The 22,554-nt window shown below is 39.4% G+C and overlaps 1 protein-coding gene across 1 annotated transcript in view; it reads right to left on the reverse strand.

Moving 5' to 3' along the window:
* TEX10 (testis expressed 10) overlaps positions 1-22,554 on the reverse strand; it is a 50,510-nt gene that overhangs the window by 7,996 nt on the left and 19,960 nt on the right. Inside the window, exons 8-11 of the mRNA XM_042839957.1 lie at positions 20,725-20,900; positions 19,901-20,078; positions 7,468-7,556; positions 6,221-6,354 (exon numbers count right to left, since the gene is read on the reverse strand). Coding sequence (XP_042695891.1) covers positions 6,221-6,354; positions 7,468-7,556; positions 19,901-20,078; positions 20,725-20,900 — 577 coding nt within the window. The remainder of the gene's footprint in view (positions 1-6,220; positions 6,355-7,467; positions 7,557-19,900; positions 20,079-20,724; positions 20,901-22,554) is intronic.

Consider the following 22,554-nt stretch of genomic DNA (forward strand, 5'->3'; position numbering starts at 1 on the left):
TAATCTGTACCAGGAGGCAGAGAACTACTGGCTACAAACAGTCCTGTCTTGCTAAAAAACTGACATTTCAGAAACTAATTATTTAGTGACAGAACAGGGCTCCACAGCTAACATGTGATCTAGAATCCGATTTAGCGGAGGGCTGTTAGAGTTAGAGTAGTATGGTTGGGTAGTGGCTGGAATTGATGATCTTTAAGGTCTTTTCCAACCTGAGTAAATCTATGATTCTAAGTCATAATTGAAAAGCAAGAAAAGCCCAACTCGCCTCGCTGCCCACTACTCCACACGAGAGGCTGGAAACCATGCACTTCGGAAGCGAGCCCTTGTTCCTCACAAAGCCTGTGACTTGGCTCAGCCTGCCACAGCACGTCAGTGCAGATACGGCCTTCACACCTACCTCATTTATAAAACTTTCACAACTTTTTTCTATGTTCCATTACATCCATCCCAAGAGCTCTGAGCTGCAGCCTTCTTTTAATAACTGATGTCTGCTCTTAACCCTTTTAAACGTTTTGCTGATTATTTCATCCCTTCCAGTCAGCTCTGTGCCCAGTATGATTCCAGAACGCAGACTTCAAGCAGAACTTCAGAATGGCGCTTTGCTTTTTCCTCCCCCCACATTCAAATGACACAAACACCAAATATTATAACAACAGAAATTATCACATATACATTGTTACCTTGTTAATCTGCTCATTTCTGTCGGCTCTTTCTCATTTGATCCTGACAGAGCAATTCAATTACAGGAGAGTGAACAACATTACCGACAAACACTATAGGCGCCGTTAAAATGAACCGAGTCTGAAGCCTCTCCCTTTAGGCTGCAGCAATCTATTCCGGAGCTCCATCTATTATAGCTGCAGGGGTATGATTTTAAATAATTGGCTTTAATAAGGCGCAAGTCATTTTAAGTAGAAGTTGCTCCAGAAAATGAAGCAAGGCTTCCACATTTACATTTCATCTCTTTCAGACAAAAACCTGAAGATTAACCTATACAGTTACACAAAACGGCGTTTAGAGGGACACTTTTCTGAAGCATTGCTCCTCAAGTGAAAAATCACAATGACCCAAAAGCATCCACAAAAAAAGCGCTTTGGGTTGCCAGTATTACCAATTGCTGTGCTCTAGACAAAACAGTTACAAACAGCAACCGCCTCCAAAGGATTCTGCTAGAAACCACTTAAAAGCATTAACCCCTATGAGAAGTGTCTGCGTTTGGACTTTTCACCCAAGACCCTCACACAGGACACCCACTGAGGCTGCTCATGTGGACTGCCCAGCTGGCTGCTGCCAAGCAGATGCATGAACCTGCCTATAAACTACCTTGTGCTTAGCGAGACCCTCTCTACTTCCAGGTACTTATTTTCATAACACTTCCAGGAAACTTCTGTTAGCAGCTTACTCTTTTCAAGAGAAAACTCTCAACCTATAAAAGAGGCCTGAATGCTTCCTGCTCTGCAGCTAATGGACTGCTTCTTTTACTTAGTAGGTATTAAAAAAAAAAAAAAACCCTACAAATATTTTGCTTCATAATTCAGCATCATCATACACTTGCACATCCAGCAAATAAAAGCACGCACACACCATTCAGTATTCAGAAAGCCCTGCCTCCCTACTAAATTCCACCAAAAGCCACATCAGAAGTGTGACTGTAAACGTGGAGTTTATTATTAGTTACTACAGCTTCAACAAAAAACATTTCTATAAGAACTACAAATTTTTAATTCTCAAATTGAGTCACTGTATGGAGGACTGGAGTTCAGGTATCTCACTCAGTGGATCACAATGTAAATCGGCTTTCCCTCCTACTGAAAATTTACTGCATACCACAGTACGGACATGGCCACAATACAAGGAACGATACCTCGTGCCTCAGCAACTCTCCAGCTGTGCAAGGAAACCACTACAAAGAGGCATTACTATATTACGAAGAGGTACGGAAAGACACAGAGGCCCTGGAGCACGTAAAGAGAAGGGCGACATGTAAAGAGGGAGCCAGTATTGTTCAATCTGGAGAAGAGGAGGCAGATGGAGACCCTTATCAATCTTTATAACTTGAAAAGAGGGTAAAGAGGTGGGGGTCAGCCTATTCTCTTCAGTAACAGAAGGATACGGAATGGCCTCCAGTCACACCAGGGGAGGTTCAGGTTGGATTTTAGGGAGAATTTCTTCTCCAAAAGAGCAGTGAGGCTGCCCAGGGAGGTGGGGGAATCATCACCCCTGGAGGTGTTCAGGAGCTGTGTGGATGTGACACTGAGGGATGTGGTCAGTGGACATGCTGGGGAGTGGTCTGACTACTTGCTATTAGTGGTCTTTTCCAACCTTAATGATGCTATGATTTCTTTTGTTTTCTGACCAAAAAAAAAATTTGAAGGTTTTCGATCGCTGAATGTTTTTTTCCCAGCAAGAGAAAATGTTTCCCACTGAATGCAAAAATGTGGATGGAAAGTTGGCCAAGTTTATAGTTAGTTTAAAGAGATTTAGTGCCTTCATCATCCCGACTGCAAGCACATTTCTAAGCGGACAAGAAATCATCTGATTATAAAGTAATTGAGATCTGAAAGTACTCAGCTTTCACAAAATCACAGAATGGCCCAGGTTGAAAGGGACCTCAGGGATCATGAATCTTCAAACCCCTCTGCCACATACAGGGCCACCAACCTCCACATTTAATGCTAGACCAGGTTGCCCAGGGCCCATCCAATCTTGCCTTGAACATTCTAGGGATGGGGCATCCACAACCTCTCTGGGCAGTCTGTTACAGCACTTCACCACTCTCTCTGGAAAGAACTTCCCCTGATATCCAACCTAAATCTTCTCTCCTTCAACTTAAAACCATTTCCCCTTGTCCTGCTGTTATCTACCCTTTCAAAAGTTGATTCCCCTCCTCTTTGAAGGCTCCCTTTAGGTACTGAAAGGCTGCAGTGAGGTCACCCCTCAGCCTTCTTTTCTCCAGGCTGACCAAGCCCAGCTCCCTCAGCCAATCTTCATAGGGGAGGTGCTCCAGTCCTCTGATCATCTTTGTGGCTCTCCTCTGGACCCTCTCGAACAGCTCCCTGTCTTTTTTGTACTGGGTGCTCCAGACCTGGACACAGTACTGCAGATGGGTCTCACAAGAACACAGTAGAGAGGGACAACCACCTCCCTGTCCCTGCTGGCCACCCCTCTTCTGATGGAGCCCAGGATACCACTTGCTTTCCAAGCTGCAAGAGCACACTGCTGGCTCATGTTAAGCTTTTCATCCACCAGGACTCCCAGGTCCTTCTCTGCAGGGCTGCTCTCAAGAACCCCTCCTTCCAGTCTGTATGGATGCCTGGGATTCCTTCGGCCCAAGTGCAAAACCTTGCACTTTGCTGTGTTGAACCTCATTAAGTTCACCTGGGCCCACCTTTGAAGTCCACTGAGGTCCCTCTGAATGGCATCCCTTCCTTCCACTGTGTCAATTGCACCACTCAGCTTGGTGTCCTCAGCAAACTCACTGTGGACGCACTTGATTCCATTGTCGATGTCATTGATACAGATGTCAAAGAGCACCGGTCCCAAGACAGACCACCAGGGGACGCCGCTCGTTACCGGCCTCCAACTTTATAACAACAGCACTATCATCTTTAACTATATCTACTTTGAACAAAGTGCTCTTCAAACCTACCTCCCTCAACCCCAGGAAGAAAGAACCCACCCATGCCTCAGACCCAGATCCAATGCACTTGAAGACGTCATACCACACTGTCTCTCAAGGCATCTTAAAAGAAGTCCTCAAAATGGCAGTTTTCATTTCCCCAAAGACTTCATCTCTGCTTTCTGGATGGTACTGCCACTGTTAGTTTTATTTCCTTTTCAGAAAAGAGCAATTTGTTCAACACCTGGTGGAAATTATTTTCTCTATAAAGCATTCCAGGGCAACATCTGGCAAATCCTGAGGAACTGAGAGTTTGTTCTTTTTTTTTTTTTCCCCTGAGACGGCATTTGTTTGTTTTTTTTTAAATAATCCAGCCTCCAAATTATAAAGTTCTTCTGGAATACAGACCTCAGAGTATTTTCTTTACAAACTGAACACAAAATAGAACACAGATCAACATGTCTGAAGCAGGAGAACAGTACTGAACAGGTCACTAATAAAGAGATTAGAAAGTATTGGCTTCCTTGGCTCCTGGGGTACATCACAGTGATTTGGTTCCACCCAGACTTTGTGCCTCTGATCACAACTCTAGACCTGGTCAGTCAGGCACTTTTCTCACTGTCAACTTAACTAAGCCATTCTTTGTCAGTTGACAGACAAGGATATTCTGAGAGACAGCATGAAAAACCTCACATAATCCAGGACAAAAAATACGTATTAGTTTCCCCTCCTGCAACAAGATGATTGGCTTGGTGGACAAGGCTATCAGGCTGGTTGAGCACAATCTGTTTTTCATAAATCTGTGTCGACTGTTCCCTATCATAACTTTCTCTCCACAATGATAAATACACTATGGAGGAAAATCCTCCAACCTTCTTATCAAGCTCAGGGTGGGGTAATTGGCAATCCGGAATATCCTCTTGGCTAAGAATCTACAAAAACACCACAGATCTGGAAGGTCACATTGCTCTTCATACAGGGACTTTTGTTCCTATTTTCTCTCATTACTTAGTCCCAGAAAAGACTTTATGCTAACACATGAATGCATCAGTACTGCAGTGTTCTGCACAGCGTCCAAATCCTTTTCCACAACTAATCAGGGATATCCAGCTGTTTATTTAGTAGCTGCTATTCGCTTTGGAGAACCTGACAAAAACAAGTTTCTATACGTAACAACTCTTTTTGTTGGCACCAAAGCAACAGATTGTGCTAAGAGAAGTAGATCAAACTTGAAAGCAGGAAACAGGGATGCAAACAAGTTTTCTATAATCCACCCATTTCACTGTCTCCAGGTTAACATATTCCTATAATTTGGTTCTCTCAGTCAATTTTGATACGTTTGTGAAGAATCAAAAAAGAGGATGGAAAGAGGACACAAAGGGTAGCATTCTCAAAAGCTGATAAAATATATATAATATGCTAAGAAAGATTGGAAAGTGACTCCTCTGGTGAGTTCACAGAGGGACAATCCTGTGTTCTGTACAGGGCAGGAAGATAAAATGTCCTAGTGTTTCAATACTGGAGAAGGGCTTTTTTTTCTGCTGAGAGGACGTGTCATTCGCAGCTCAAAAAGAGACAGCACAGAAAATAACAAGGAAAGTCCAGCTGTTCTGGCAAGCCAAATAACTGCAGGTAGGACCTGTGAGGTTTTGTATCAGTCATGGTACGAAATAAGATTGCCCAAAATACTTTTCTATGGAAAGCAGCACATGTGCAATATACGCCTAGGACTGTCATTATGTTTAGTAGATCGTCACTTAAACACCACAAAGTAGAAGTCAAAAAACCACTGCATTACTTTCTTGAACCAAAAACGACTGCAATGAAAAACCAAAATACGTCATACAGCTAAAACTTTGTTACTTCTGTATTCGTCACAGGTTTCATAAATACTGTACAAATGACATGATTTAAAATATGATTTCACACCTTAAAGTGGCTTCCGTGGCCTGAACAGTAAAAAAGAGTTGAGCCACAATGAAGATTATTTAATAGTTACTAGTTCTGAATAAAGTCTGGTGGCTCAGATCACTTTAGAACCAATAACAAACTTAAGCTTTTAGTTCTCAATACTCAGGATCTTACAAACAGGTACCAAACTCACAGTGAAGTTTATAGTCCAGTGAACTCTGATTAAATAAAGAAGTTACTCAAAGCCACCGACACCAACTTAATTCTACTTCCAAGTAAAAATGTAATGCAAGTATTTTTTTAATTATAAGTATATATGTAAGAATAAATATAAGAATGAAATTTCACAAAGGAAACTATCCATAATTAATATTTTTACAAGTTTTTTTTTCCTGAAAGCCAAACTGTATTGCTGATCTTAAACATCTCAGTGTCTGAGAATTTTCCACCAAGGCTTCCATCCATTTTTCCATGACCAGTGTTTTGAACACCACACCTGAGTGTTCACCTTTTAAAACAGCTTCCTCCAAATTATTATCTGCTGGCTGTAAGGAAAAATTAGCAGATAGACTGCTGTAACATTCTGCATTCTTTTTCAACTTGTGACAAGATTTTAGACACCTGCAGAAAAGGGATAGAGAGCATTTGGAGACTGAATGCTGTCATTTAGAATTAGTGTTGATGTATTACCTCTGTCACAGCCCAGTGGTGTAAAAACTGGTCCAGATCTGTTAGGTAAAGACGGACAGGTGAAAGCTGTGTCTGGCTAATGTGTGGTTTTCCTCTAATGCCCTGGAGACTAGTCAACTCCTCTCTTGAAAACCCTAGAGAAAAATAAGCAGTACAACAGTGTCACGAGTCAAGCCAAGCACTTTTCTACTTTAACAGCATCATTCACAAGATCTTGCTCGGTATTTTAAATTAAGTGTATCAAAATCTGCTCTCTGATTTTCAAAAGAGAACAGCAAATCGAAAGAATACCAATTTAAACCATCACGTGGTATGCAAGACCATACAAAGGCCACATCATATTTTCAACACACGTATCTTTAAAAAATGAAAAAGCAGACACAATGCATGACAATTCATGGGGTGTTCACAAAATAATGCAGGGACTTTCAAACAGCCCCATGGGCTTAAAAAAAATTAATTTGCCTAATCATTTCTAGCCAGGTATTAAATGCTTTAATAAAGCAGAACTGCTGATTCAAAACAGTCAGTTTGTTCTTATTTTCATTTTCTGCACCATCAATACCACTGCCATCAGTTTTTCATGAAAAAGCTAATTTAGAATGCAAAGTAATTGAGAGCTAGAAATTATTGTCTTTACCACAGGGAAAGTTACTGGAAAATATTTCTCAGTAACATCATGCCATTTTAACCACTGCACCTTCCCAAAGTAAGTTGTAACAATAATTCTGTTCTGTGGGGATATCTGAGTGCAAATCTAGCAGGGAGGTGATTCTGTGCACATGACAGCTCTGGGCAGTTCCCTTCAGCTTTATTCAACACTTTATTCTGATGGTATTTTTTTAATGGTGCAATCATGTCCATAGGTAATCCAAAAGGCACTTTACGTTCATATTGTTATGAGCCAATTGGAGACATTCATTTCATCAGATGAGTCTAAAAAAAAAAAAATTCTTTCAAGCTATGCACTGAATTTAGATTTTACTCATACTTCTTTAAAATATTTACAGGACATTAAGAAAAACTAAGTAAATATTCACCAAAATGGAAAATCAAAGCATATAAACAGGGTGTCAGAAATCGGATCAAGAGAAAAAAGGATATATCACAACAAAAATACGCAACAAGATCAGAATCTCTTTCAGGAAGTAACTGCTTCACCGTTTATTCCAAGTTATACCCAGCAACCGACTACCAAAACAAATTTCATTTTGTTAATTCTAAATTATGACATTCACATGAATTACCTATAAGGGTTGAAAACAAGAAGCTGAAATAGTCCACATCATTCACTGCATTATCCTGCACTTGGCACTTCCAGCCCGCAAAGGACGATCTACACAAAACCAACAGTAGATAGTTTATTAAAAAAACATGTCATTAAGAATTCACAACCTAATGGCATAATGCAATCAATTAGCATGGCTAAATTATTAATGTCAGCACTCCTGTTTCTAACCGCTGTTGTCAGAGTAGCATTTTGAACAGCTTCAAAAACAGAATTTGGTCTGTTCCAGACAAATAACACTGAATTTTGTGCCCCTACGTGGGCTCTAGTTGTCATGCAGACTGAATTACTGAGGTAGCAAACTTTCCTAAACCTGCTATAACCTTTCCTACAGCGACAACAGCCAACACACACTAAATTAATTTGATCTCCCTTACTCGTATTTTTCATTACGTTCACTGATTTTGATAAAGCCCTTTGTACCAACAATAGATACCATTTCAAAGCAGCTTCACTGTCCACTCTAGAGTAGCTGAAGCTATTAAATAAAGAATTGAAGACCTGCTTCACAATTTAAAGCACATAAAGGAGCAATGTGCTAAGACACAGCAAACCTATTATCGCAGCTGCTTGACCTCTCCCTTTTCAGGGGCAATCTGTAAGACCATCACTTTTGTTTCTCAAATTAAAAACCATACATACTTGTGGAAACGTAATGTCGAGTGCTAGGGCTCTGTTTGCCCTGCTTTCGTTCTTCTCTACACATCTCACTCACAGTTGGTGCTATGGGCAATGTGCTGGGCTATGCAGATCTTTTGTCCAAAGCAGCATCACTGCCCTTCTTTGCTCCTCACATTAGCTTACCCACAAGCAAGATTCTGAAGCTTATGGCTAAGTCTCTGGAAATCCTTCACATGTTTGACCAGTGTTGGTTTGCTACTCATACCTAACTATTTTCAGGCACACGGAAACAGAACAAGCGTTTCAAGCATGCCAGCAGGATACCGTGCTAAGTGTCACTGGAGTCTACATACGAGGAAGCAGAGAGAAGCACTGTTATTCCGCTCGAGGATCACAAAAAACCCGCAGAAAGAGACTACTGAGTGCTTTTAAGACTCATCTGAAAGCAGAGCTGCATTGATGCATGCACATACAAAACCAGAATCCTGGAACTCAGTTACAATCTACTTTTTTAAAATGCCAAAGCTATCACATACATAAAAAACATAAACTAGCATTCAATTAAGAAAGTGACAGAGGAAGCTGCCTATAATCTTCAGCTTCGCCTTTGTACACATGCCTTGGAGTACAATGTTGTTATATGTCATTGTCTCTAAAAAAAAAAACAACCCATCTCATTAACTCACAGATGAATGGATTAACCAAGAATATGTAACAAAAGATCCTACAGTCTGACTTGCTCCTGCCTTAGTAACTATAATGTGCAACAGGCATGAGATGGAAAGTAAGAACAGAGCAGCTTACAAATTCAGGTGAGCAAAGAGGTTTTAGGCATACTGTTTTGCATCCTTATCTGTACTGCAGAAGTTCCATGAAATGCTGGATAAATCACAAACTTCGTAAAACTGGAGGCCAGTAACTCAGCAGTAATATTTCCAATCAGGTCTCATCTTCAGGTTCAATACTAATTTTTTTTTTTCAGAACAGAAAAACCTTATTCATAGTGGAGGTTTCTCTTATGCTACTTTTCCTACTGTCAGCACTGCAACAGTTCAAAAATGAGTATAAGACTGAAAGAACAGCAACAGCTGTGGAGTAATGTAGCTTCAAGCATCTTCAAGAGCAGCACACAGGCCTGACCTACCTCTAGAGCTCCACTTGCACATATAGTATAATTGAAGACAGACCCCTGCTTTGAAGACAGAAAACACTAGGTACTCTGAAAAAAACAGCTCTTAAGTGTTTCATTTAATTCCTCCATCTAGCAGGTACTTCTGTGTTTCGCATTTTCCTTGCCTCAGTTCCTCGTTTGTGTGGGCAGGCAGCGTCTTTCCCCAGCATCTCCTACAGCTGTGAAAAACACAGCACAGAATCCCACAAAAGGGGAAATCACTTGGTTTTCCAAGTGGGATACAGACATAATACAGTAAATAAAACAAGGGGTCTTCTCCCAAAGGAAGAAGTATAACTGTATATAAACACTCTTCCAGTGACTGTGGTGCATTTAACACACAATGCAGCATGGAAAAAAATAACATGAGGTCATTAAATCAAGGACTGGATCAGCATCTCACAAATACACTGTACCAGATTAAAACTAAGACCCATGTCTTACTAGTAGTGCAAGCACAAAAAGAACACTACAGCATAAAGTTAATTTAAACACAAACCCTAACTAGTTATCAATGCCTCAACTAGCTCAGAATCCCAATGTCTATAGCATAGCTGAAGATACTCCATTTTGGGATTTGTGTTAAGGTAAGCCAGAAATAGAGAACACAGAACTAAAACTTATTTCTAGAACAGACACTGACATACTACAGTCACATTACAAACCATTTTGGAGATCTCATGTCAAATATAGTAACACTACTACCATGGATGATTAAGAACTACGTGCATTTTAAAATGGTTAAATGCTCATAAATGGGATGTTGAACATTTTACAAAAAATGATCTGTAGATGGAATAGAGGCAACAAGCTCATTATAATCTCCCCTCTTTGAATAAATTTTCACTGCAATGGGAACCTGTTATCAAATTGTATTGGTGAGGCCCTTCCAGACAGCTACTCCAAACTCACATTTAACTACCATTTCCATAAGGTTATCCACTCTCCCTAAGAACACCTCTACCAAGATTTAGTACTGCACCTTTAGGTAGCCCTTTTCATACACCAAACGGTATTAAAAGGAAATCTGAATCCAATTAACTTAGAAATCACTGCTTCTCTTGCCATTAGCATAGAACATATTTATCTATGACAACATGTGTGCACATCATTACTTCTACCACTTGCTGCTAACTTTTAACAGCAGATCCATTTCTGTTCATGCCGTTATTTTCAGCTTAGGTTACATAAAAGGATTGCAAATAAAATTTGTAAACTGCAGTTCGTGCACAAGTAATTATTTCTCAACCAAATCCTATTATCATCATTGTGATTCCTCATCCAAATTAGCTACCAACAGATTCCTGGTTCAGGCTTCAGGTGTTGGTTTTAACACAGTCATAAGAAGTTTTAAAGTAACCTAAAGGGTTCCCATAGAAGAGCCCCAATGAAACTTGCTGGAATAATTATAGAAATTATCACTATTACTTGTTGTTGTTGTTCAGTAATAAAATTGAAAATAAGTGTAATGAACCTCAAAAATACTGAGTTCAGTCCTCAAGTATTTTTTAGAGTAAGAAGGAAAATCAAATACAAGATTCACAGTTCCTTTGAGACACTGATACTTATTACCCTTTTATTCATAAATGTGAGGATTACACAATTCAAGAAGTCTAAGATGAAAGATCTGAGTTTTCTGTTCAAGGAAATCAAAATCCAATTCTTTCAAATTCCAGGAACCACTGCCATAACAGGATATTCTAGCACGCAGTGTTCCTGCAGTTTTACAGAAGCATTTAAGTATTTGGAAGAGAACCAGCTGAAAAACCTAACTCAGTCTGAGCTGAATGACCCCATTAAAAGTTTATTTTAACCACTGGTCAGAGAGCTAATCAAAGCCTCCTACAATTGTTCCTTTACTTCTATGTCATAAAATTGTACTGAAAGGAGTTTCCTAAAAGGAGTTTTTTCTGCCTTCCATTGATACACTTCAGTTCCACCCAGAACAGGCAAATACTGTCAGGCACGGCCATCAGCTGATTCACCCATTTCCTGGACAAACAAAAATAAAAATCCACCCGTACTCCAACTCAGTGAAAAACTAATTAAGAAAGCTTAGCTAGAAGTTTTTATATATTTGAGGAGAACCCCTCAAAATAGTCCAATGACCAAGTTTCTCTGTTAGGAAATAGGAAACTGGCCTCCCTTTCAGAGGAAGGTGGTGAACACAAATTTTCTGCATCCTCAGCAAGTGCGTTAAGCACTGAGATGCCGATAACAATTTCTCTTTTAAGTTTATCAGGAGACGAAAACCTACCGAAGATCCTCTACAGCCAGCAGTCTGCCCCATGGCATGAGGAAGGCACCCAATCATCTTAGGCCTATAAGCAGAACTCATATCCCTGTTCACTACAGAAGAAACTGTGCAGGTTCCCATCTCAGCAGAACTCTTCTGGGGACTCATGAGATGTACTGCTGTAACTTCAAGCAGCTACACATTACGTTACGGAACCAAACAAAGCAGAAGGGAATTATCAAGGCACGACGGCATTCACTCCTCAGCCCTAAGAGAACACAAGAATGAGCTGAACAGCTAGCAGTCCTAAGCTTCCACCTGGGAAGCTAACTGGCACTTACAGAATGTGGAGTGAGGAACATGATGCCAAATGTTACTTAATATTAAAATAAAGATCTGTAAAATTCACATCTGCACTAGACAAATTAATACACTCTGTAATGATGAACAGAAGTAGCTGATACATGAATACTTACTATGGAGTTGGGAATAGACAATATGTTTTCTCAGAAACATTTTTTGGCCTTACGTGGCTCTCAGAAGCCTTCATAAGGGGTAAACGTGCATGAATAAGGAAGAATTACATTCCAGCATCTCTGAGGATATATTCTGAATACCTTTTGGTTCTATAATACTTACAAAAAGAAATCCAGAAAACTAAGATACAGTGTAGGAAAGGTCTTCCCGTGAAGAGGATTGGTTTTAAGGGTAAGAAAAGGTGGACAGAACTGATCAGTTCATACAGCAGAAGACAGACATCCTTGGAGGCTCATGAGATCTTTGCAGGCACTTTGCAGTTACTGTAGCCTATTCAGAAACAACCCAGAAAGAGAAATGACAAAGCCTACCAACAAAGTTCACAACACTCTCTCTACCAAAGTACCATTCAGTCAGCTTATCCATCTACCACAGCTGACACACCACCACCTCCCAGATGCACATTCTATCTTTCTGCAACTCATCAGAACAGAAGTCAGCATCTCTTTTTGCCTACCCAGGAGTCTGGATAAAGCCTCATTGTAAGAGAAGCAAAGTGAACTCATTCTTTCACGATAGTTAGAATAAACACACTGCAATCAAACATGATAAAGAAGTTGTTATCACTGCATGAAGCAGGTCTGAGTTTTTCTACAGAACCACAGACCTGCAATGCAACACCTTTTATCACTCACAGATCTTCCACTGATCAATCAGGTGCTGCACTCACAAGTCTTCCAGAGAAAGAGATGAAGAAATGGTTTCCTTTTTCTTTTGACTTCCTATTTTAATGACGTAGGCCATCTACAATCTCTCAACACAGTGAGCCTGATATCAGCCTAGAGAGTTCAATTATCAAGACTAACCCGCTTAGCTGCCTCTCACTGGGAGCAGGAGACTTCCACGAGGATGCTGGAGCAGGTTCTCTAGAGTTGAGGACTCCCATCTCTTCAGCACACTGCTCAGTGGTCACTGTCCAAGCTGCTGACTAAAACCCTTCCAGGACAACAGCATACAAGTCTCTCATTTAGTGAATCTCCACACAGCAGCACTACAAACGCCTCGTGTTTTACATACACACCTAGCTGCAAAACCAGTAGCACTGTCAACAAACCTTTAACGTGGTGCTTATATGTAAAAATATCTGTGAAGTATAAGGTAAAGAAAGAACTACAGAATTAGCTGGCACAAAAATTTTGGCAAGTACATTACAACACATCCCAAATGTTCCCACGTTCTCATTCTAAATAATTACATGCACATAGACAAAACACACTGGAAGGAACAAATCCACAGGTACACAAATCAGTTTTGTGTTACACTGTCACAGTAAGGATTGGGACACCATGTCTGCAAACCACATTTTGAAAGGGCAGGAACCCAAGACAAGCAGACATTGAAATTATAGAAAACTCAGCATCTCTGACTACTTTTCCAGCCCTGCTTCCATGTTTCTTTCATTCACATCGACTTAGCTGCAGGCAGCACAGGTCTTGAACATAAACTATGGAAGCAAGTGAAGAGTTTTTCCTCTACCTTTAACAGGCTGCTGTACATAGGCAATCATTTGCTAGTGGTGTGAGGTTATCTTTTTTTAAGGATCAAGTGCTTCCATTTGGAGATGTGGCAAAACACAACAAACACCCGTGAGGAATTAAGAAGGATTTGCAGAAAAATGTGAATCCTATTTTAAAAAAAAATAACAATTTGAACTATGCTTTGTTAAAAGTAAGCCTGTCTGCTACTCATTTGCTCTAAGGTTGCAAAAGCTGTCTGAAGAAAAAAAAATTGCTTACACATTATCAACGACAGCACAAATCAGAAAAAACATTCACTAATGAGCAAAAGGCATTTACTGCCTGGTGCAACTGTAAATGCAGTAATATAATTCTTCTCCTCTTGGTTAGGGATATCAAACTGCAAACAAGAACACGGGGACAAATTGAGAGGGCTATGTCCTTAAAGAAAAGCTTAGCATTCTCCCTTTCAAGTCTTAAGCTTCACATAACAGTGAGCAAGATTTGGATGAAAGAATGTGCTATAACACACATGGATCTGAAGCTCAGGGTGAACACAGACTTCACCATTCTTATATTTTTCTTAGCAATCTACTCGTAACAACTACACCTTCCTACACCTGTATGTTCTTCAGCCTATGCTCCAAGACATATCCACCTGACCTTCCTTTGTACCACTTGTAGACTTGAAAGCAGAGACAGAGGGAGGGTGTTGTTTTATTTTAAATGAGAGAAAAGCTCTCATTTGCAGCAATGAGTTACGATATTCTCTCCAAGATTCTCCCTGCTTGTAAATACTTATTTAGCAATGGGTTTTTTTCACTACATCAATGCATTCCATGAGTCTTTAATAAAGCAGAGTGCAGGCTCCTAGTGAACTATGCTTTATATTCTCACTGTACCTCCTCAAGCCACATTGGCAAAGACTACAGATCACATAACTAAGAAAAGTATATAAAGTAATATTTCCTAAAAACTATGACTTAAAACAACTGGATAGCATATTTGGTGTTTGTTATAACAGAAGGTAGAAGTCCACTCAATCTTCCTAAGCACCAGGCTCCTGAGGCCAGCAGGAACCAACACGTCCACTTGCTTGATGAGATGCTACCAACTGCCTTTCTTTTCAGAATACTGTGAAGCACGACCTTTTAAGGAAATAGTCCATCTACAGGGATGACAAGCAGAATGCAAGTTATCCTCAGTTATAACAGCTTACGAAGTCTAGGAATTCCCACATCATTTATGTCCGGAGACATAAATGACAGAAGACCTCCAGACATCCCTGGAGGTGCTCAAGACCAGGTTGGATGGGGACCAGGGCAGCCTGGTCTAGTATTAGATATGGAGGTTGGCAGCCTTGCCTGTGGCAAGGTGGTGGAGATTGATGATCCTTGAGGCCCCTTCCAAACCAAGCCATTCCATGATTCTATGTCTTGCTTGGAGAGAGTGCTCAGCCTTTGTGTATGGCTTTCATCCTTCTTTTCTACAGCAGCAGAAGCAAGTGGGAGAGAGCCCAACAAGAAATGGCTCTGTGAAGCCACTGGAAATCTCACTTATGCACACTTCAAATGAGAAATGCCATAAATGAATTCCCTACGAATACCTTTTTATTTTAAATCTAGGTAGTACAGTATTATATGTGCAACTCCCTGTTGCAGTGATTTCCAGACACTCCATTCCAGTAGATAAAATTGTTTTAAAAGCTTGTAACTATTATGCATAAATAAAGCATATGAACAAATTGCATTTATGTGATTATGCCAAAAAGATTTTCCTCACTTGTACCACAAAACACATTAAGAGGAAACAGAACTTCACCCATAGCAGCAGCAATCTAATATCTTAGTTAAGATATTTGATTACAAGGTCATATTCTACATTTCTTAATCCAAATTTCATAGAATAGAATACATCACACTAAGTACTCAGATTATATATTAACTATAAGGGCTGCTCTAAAAGTAAGTATTAATTTATTACAAGTATTCTGTACCCAATACATTTTAACCATTCTTTAATTAGCAGACATCAATTAACTACAAGCTATCACAATAAATCATGAACGAAAAATAATTTTTGATGTTAATTCTCTTACGAACATGGCATGTTGCATCACAACAAAAGGTTTGTCTTAATACATTAAAGCTCTGCCACATAAATAATGACAACTCCATCTTGCAGATTCAGGGCAAACACTTTATAAAATATTTCCCATATCCTTCCATTTGCTTCATAAATCAGAGTGTGACTAAGAGAACTTATTTCCTTCCAAGAAGCTGTTACCTCTAATTTCTCTCACCCTGAAGTCACAGACTGTTCTCATGTTCCTCCAGACCTTTCCCCTTCTGTAGGGAAAAGGGTTTTCATCCCCTAACTCTCCATCTCTCAAATCCCAACCTGATTGGATTTAAAGTTAATTACATCTCAGGTCCTGCACAGTAGTGACTGGGGAAGAAGAGAGGGGAAGGTAAGCCAAGCCACCACATTCAATCTCTTATGTTCATGTGAAATTCATCAACTGTATCTAACCTAGAGAACTGACAGCAGGAAGGCTCATTCTCTGGCAAAAGACATCAATTAGTGTTGTCTGGCTATGTTTGCACTTTTAAATTGCCACCAATCTAAACAGGGTGGCTCTATTTAAGCCACTATAAATGTCCAAATGGTTCTTGGACTGCACTCTCTAGGACAGCTTTAGTGAATAGAAGCCAAAAGCACGTCAGGAACTGTTCTAGTAATTTAGCAGCATGGATGATCACTCTTGTAAGCCTTCCCGTTACATACAGCAATAGTGGCAGCATCATCTCTCAGCACATGCAGTCCAGCACGGCTCATTCGGTGGCTTCCTGCAAACCACCTGGCTACTGATCTCACCATCACAAATATAAAAAGTGGAAAACACAGGATGTCTTAAGGATCCACTTCCAATCAACAAAAGCTTTCAAATTGTACAATAATTGCAATTTCATGTTCACGGGCTGATACCATGACAGGACAGTGGTTTAAGCCATCTGCATACATTTACTATTTACTTCTACAGTTTGCACACATGTGCACACACACAAGATATGTAAGTTTTTTCAGTTTATAGCGATTGTTCCTGGGACAATTTTAACAGTCTTTTTATCATCCATAGGTACATTCATCAGATTCACTATCACACAGCTTCTCCCTACAAGCATACATGGGCACGTATGCACATCTGAGGATGCTCCTAAGAACGTACGTGGTCCAAGAGTCAAAATAATGTGGAAATAAAGGCTTTCAAAGACACTGAAAACAATTACCACATACAGCAGTGAGCTACTGAATGCAATCTATTAAAAGCATGACAGATAAGCAGGTGGCTTAGCAAAAAGAGATTTAGAAAAACTACCCCCTCACAGAGAAAACCAAAACGCAATGGAAGAAAAACAGTGCCATCTAGTGACAACACCATTTTTACTGATAAATGAGGTCCCCTCAGGTGCTTTGAACAAAATTTAAAGCTAAAGCATCAGAAAATGTCCAAGGAATCACATCGAGGCACAGCAATAAGTTATTTATATTGTAAAATAGTACTGTTATTTTCAAGAACTTTATGATTAACTTAATCACAATGACACAATTCTGGTAAATGACTGCCAGATAATTACTTGGTCCCTCTTTCTTTCATCAAGGCTGTACCCTCTGCCATCCATGGTATACTTTCATTCACTCAATTTTAAATACCTCCTGTGAGGCATATGCTATACCCTCTTCCTACACGGTCTATTCTAGTACTTCCCTCTAGCACTCTAAGCAAATATTTTTCTTACATTCCACAGTTACCTTTTAATCCTGATAAAAATGCTTTCTCTCATTCCTCTTCAAAAACCTTTTACACACACAAGAATTTCCTCCTCCTTCACAGTCTTATTTGCCTAACAATGCCAATTTGTTAGTCATTCTCCATTATCACAGCTAACAGACTTTCTGTTCTTTGTCTGCTCTCCTTTAGACTCAGTCCAGTTTGTCCACATCATTACTCAAAAGCAAGCCACTAAAACGAACACAGTAATCCAGCTAGGCATTGCTGATAAGAGCTAGAAAATTACTTAATGTACCCAACGTGCAATAATAGGTAATGAAGTTCGTAAAAGCCCAGATACACTTCAGATCTAGAAAACGGATCCCTGTTTCCTCAACTGCACAAATCTCTTCCCAAAAGAGATTCCAAAAAGACACATGAGACTGTTCCATTCTCCAGAAATTAATATCAGTTGTTACTTATCTCTGTGTTTTTGCAAGCATGGTTGCTAATTTCAGTCACCAAAGAATGGTCCCAAAGAATTTTTTTTTTCTGGGCATCCACTTCACAGCAGCCAATTTCTGACATCATTTTGGTTCTCCAATTCTTATAGGCATCCTACAATGAAATTCTTAAGATAAAAATCTACAACTGGCCAGAAAACAAAACACCTTTCACGAAACAAGTTTTTGAGCCACAGCTGAAAAAAAGTCAAGCGTCCTTTCAAGTTCTTTAAGACTCCTACTACTAAAGTTGGCAATGTAGGTGAGAGTATTTTCAACACCATCGCATTCATTTTGTCTACAAAAGCCTTATTTAAACCTTTACAAAGACTTGCATTATTTTCAGGTGCATTTCTAAAGACAACTGATCAAGTTCCTATTTAACACTGACTCCTCTTAACACAGTGGGAACTGACTTACCAAAGAGAAACAATGCTCAGTTAAGATTAGTATCTCTTACACAAGTTTCATTTTTCATAGTTATTTCAGATCAACTTCTTAGGTCAATAATCCACAGCCTCTGAATCCAATTTCATTTAAAACATGTTCCAAACACCATAAATTAAGATAAAAAGACTTTACACCTCTGAGAAATGAAAGTTGCTCCTCCTCTTCTGTTGCACAATGTAACCCTACTTTTGGTAAGCACACCACCCTCCAGCAGACTCTCACATCTTCTGCCAAAATGATCAAATGCCCGCAGCCCACCTAGTTAGTACCTTCAGAGTACAGCTATACTGTTACTGAAAAAATCTCCCCTACTGAAAATCAGGTAAGACCTAATTTAAAAAAATTAAGCACCTCAGTGTTTTACTATTTTCAGTTCACACAATGCTTTCCTTTGATTTGTTCAGTTTGCCACTGAATTCTCAGCATATGGCAATGAATTTTTTTTTTAAGTGGAGATCCATGTTACCAAAGCCAAAAAGAGATTTTCATTTTTACAGCAGCAATGTGTTATGCGGAGAATATTATAAATTTTATCACCATCACATCATGCTCAAGTTTTATGGCTATTTGGCAAAGCACTGTGTTGTGTTATTGTTTAAGAAAAACATTTAAGTTCCAAAAAGCACAAAGAAAAAACAAATGTTGCTAAGTATAATTCAGACAAGGTTAGCTACTGTTCATTTATGCAGTCTCCAACAATACTTAATAACGTCATGAAATCCTAGCCTCCACTCACTTCCATGGAACAGCAACCTCTCCCTGACTTCATCATTAAACTCAAGCCAGGAGCAAAACAACAAGTGTGTCAATAATTTCTAACAAGGCACTCGCCCAGTAGTAACCATGACTTGAATATTTAAGCATGATAATTATAGGAAAAGCAAGTTTTAATTCTTTAAAAACAAAGCAGAACAGGAGAATACACGCTGGTTGGTTATTTTGCACTACAAACACTGTCAAGTCAAAGTGTTTATGAGGTCAAGCCAAAGAACCATAGAGCAGTTTGGGTTGGAAGGGACCTTTAAGATCACCTAGTTCCAACCCCCTGCTATAGGCAGGGACACCTCCCTCTAGACCAGGTTGCTCAGAGCCCCATCCAGCCTGGCCTTCAATGCTTCCAGGGAGGGGGGCATCCACAGCCTCACTGGGCAACCTGTTTCAGTGTCTCACCACCCACACAGCAAAGAACTTCTTCCTATTATCTAGTCTAAATCTACCCTCTTCCAGTTTAAAGCCATTTCTCCATGTCCTGTTGCAACAAGCTCTTACAAAAAGACCCTTCCCAGCTTTCCTGTAGGCCACCTTCATGTACTGGAATGAACAGTATTTACAAGGAAAAGCCACCACCAGTGGCAGACCAAAGACCACGAGTCTTAAAACTCTGGGTAGAGGGTGCTCAGTGCCACGTAAGAAATATGACTTTGTTGTCAAGCACTGCAGAAAATTGGTTAGCATAAGGACACAGTCAAAGGGAAAGTGGAGGAGTATTATTTGACAGAAGCATTAAGTTATGTCATGGTGCCAACTGTTACATTCTGTATTGATCTTTCGAGATTTAAACGTGTGCAAACCAATAATGAAGTTCACGTTTAACAAAATCATTGGTGTTTTCACCCCTAATAAAAGAGCAGATTGAGCACGTTACCTCATGCGCAGTATCCCAATAAGGGTAGCAGCGAGCTCGGAGGACATTCTTCCCATGATACAGCAGCGACTCAAGCAGGCCAGCAGGCTGGCAGGCAGGCACGGGAGGAAGTACACCAGCTGCACCAGCCGCCGCTGGGCCTCGGCTGGGAGAAGAACCAGAGTGCCATCTAGTGGGTCTGAAACAATACAACGAATTACAAGCTAGGTACAAAATACACTTCAGACTCTTCTAAAGTAGCTAATAAAGTTAAATGCAATAACATTTGGAAGATTCTATCTTTTGATATGTGTCCTCTTCACATTTCAGATTTCACATCTTCAAGAGCAAGCAGTGCAAGCTTATCTTCAAACTGGAACCAAACTAGACCACTTCATGTGCCTTGGTCAAGACAATTATCTAAATGTATCACAATATTCTCAACAAAATTGCCAGAACACACCACAACATAACTCCAGAGAAATGTATTCTTTTTTTTTTTTAAAGTACACTTTACAGGCGGAATAAATTAATGGAAGACAAAATCTTTGGGAAATTTTGCCAAGTGTATTTAAAAATGTCAAATTTCAAACTTCTTGAAATACACAAAAAATGCCATCAGAGTAAAGCCCTGCTAACTCTGACCAATCACTCTGCCACTCTGACAAGTGACATACATGGTGCCACGGTTCCATTCAATCTACGTTGCAAGACTCTGAACAGATCTCCCCTCACACGCAGTACACACTTGACATTCACCTAGAAAACCTGTATATTTTCAACATACTGCAACTTTCCTGCCAAGTGACTGAAAAAATGCGGTATGCTGTAGTGCAAAGTCTTACCATATATTTGAACAGCAGTGGCTTGTAAACTTTGCAGTAGTTCCTTGTTCGAACGAGAAGCAGCAGAATGAATGATATCGATCAGCTGATTTGAAAGCTCGGGGTTTCTCAGGCCAAGCAGAGCAAGCTGCTGAGGCAAGCCAGCCAACCAGCGAGATAAAACCTTACTTCGACTTCTAAAGAAAGGGAGCAAAAAATAACACAACCCTTCACCCTTCCCAGTCTTGACTAAATTGCTTTAAGGCTAGGTGTAATTAAATTACAACAACTGCAATAAGATGATTTGCTTGTCATAAATATATTAATATTTCATGTGAAGAGCAGAGCACACTGACATGATATGAGGGTTACAATAAAGGTATTTATTTGATCCATAGTTCTTGCAACACATACTTTTAACTCTTCTTGAAAGTATTTCTTTGAACTGTAGGCCAGCAAAGCAACATCCCCACTTCTGAGTTTTATCATTTTGTATTTAATGAATTATCAGTCAAGCTAAAATTCACTGTGACTACCACGTCCTGAATGCTACTGAACTCCCCAGTCAAACTCTTACTCTTTTTACCAAATTTTCAAATTCAATTCTATCTTACTGACATCTTGTTGTTCAATTCAGATGCATCTTAAAAAAGAACAACAAACAAGAACTCACTGCTTTGAGTAGGAGTTCATAACATTATTTTAGTTCATTTTCTTCTCCTATGCAACTACCACAGTAAATCAAGCATTTATGCCAGCCATAACGAAGTTCATCTTTTCCCCATGCTGAAGATCCAAAACTTCTTTTTCATCTGCTTTCAATTCTTAATCAAATGGCGATTAAAATCTGCTTTGCCTCTTTATTATAGACTTTATTATACTTCTATTTATATTATACATAAAACTGTAAATACTGAGATTAATGAAGATTTTTAGATAGGTCTTTTACTTACACTGTCTAAATTTCAAATTAATTTTTTCAAGTGAAATTTAATTATTAATGCAATAATTAAAGATTCTTGTATCCTATTTGTCTTCTCACTGAATTCCTATGGCATGCAGGCAAACTACCTCAACCATGACTCTCCTAAAGGTGCAGTCATTCAAAGACATTCACTCCCTTAACAGATCTGTCACCTCCAGATATACAAAATCATACCAAAAACTTTGACCAAACCACGTATGTAATTCCTCTCCCTAACCACAAGCCATTCACAGCCAAGTCATTTATTTTCCCTGTGAACATTAACAAAAAGCTGAACATTGCAAATATAGAAAACATAGTAAAATGGAATTATAAGGGATAACTGGAAGAATAATTTAGTTCAATTTGCAGGATTAGCGGTTAGAAAAAAGGAAATTAGACACAAAAATCAGGATGGAGAATCAGAATGTTTACAGAGAAACTTCCTGTTACTGAAAATGTAACCATTCCACATAGAGGACTGAAAAAGAGAATAGAAGGAAAACGACTGCTGCTTGTGACACCTAAAGGTAGAAAGGCAAAGCCTCCTAGGCATTAGATGGTTGTATGAAACTGTGGATGACATGTTTCGAGACTTGCAGTAAGTACAGATAACAGTGCTTACGTGAGCTCTGGGAAACTGAGTATGAAAAAAAAAAAAAAAAAAATCATCTTCTTTTCAGTCTGGATAAAAAAGAAAAGAAAAATGGGATGTTCCCAAGTTTTTTTTTCCCCATCTTTCAAACTCCTTCATTTATTTCCTACTGTTAAAGTAGTAATGCTACATTTCTGTCTCTACATCTAATTATCTGCATTCAGACCTGCCCATTTTACAAGTAGAAGAGCTGCAGAAAAGAATTCCCAAAAACTGACTTCACTAATTAACA

This window comes from Centrocercus urophasianus, unplaced genomic scaffold (assembly GCF_019232065.1).
Source record: "Centrocercus urophasianus isolate 14NV4802_14NV808 unplaced genomic scaffold, USGS_Curo_1.0 seq_11, whole genome shotgun sequence".
NCBI classification, from domain to species: Eukaryota; Metazoa; Chordata; class Aves; order Galliformes; family Phasianidae; genus Centrocercus; species Centrocercus urophasianus.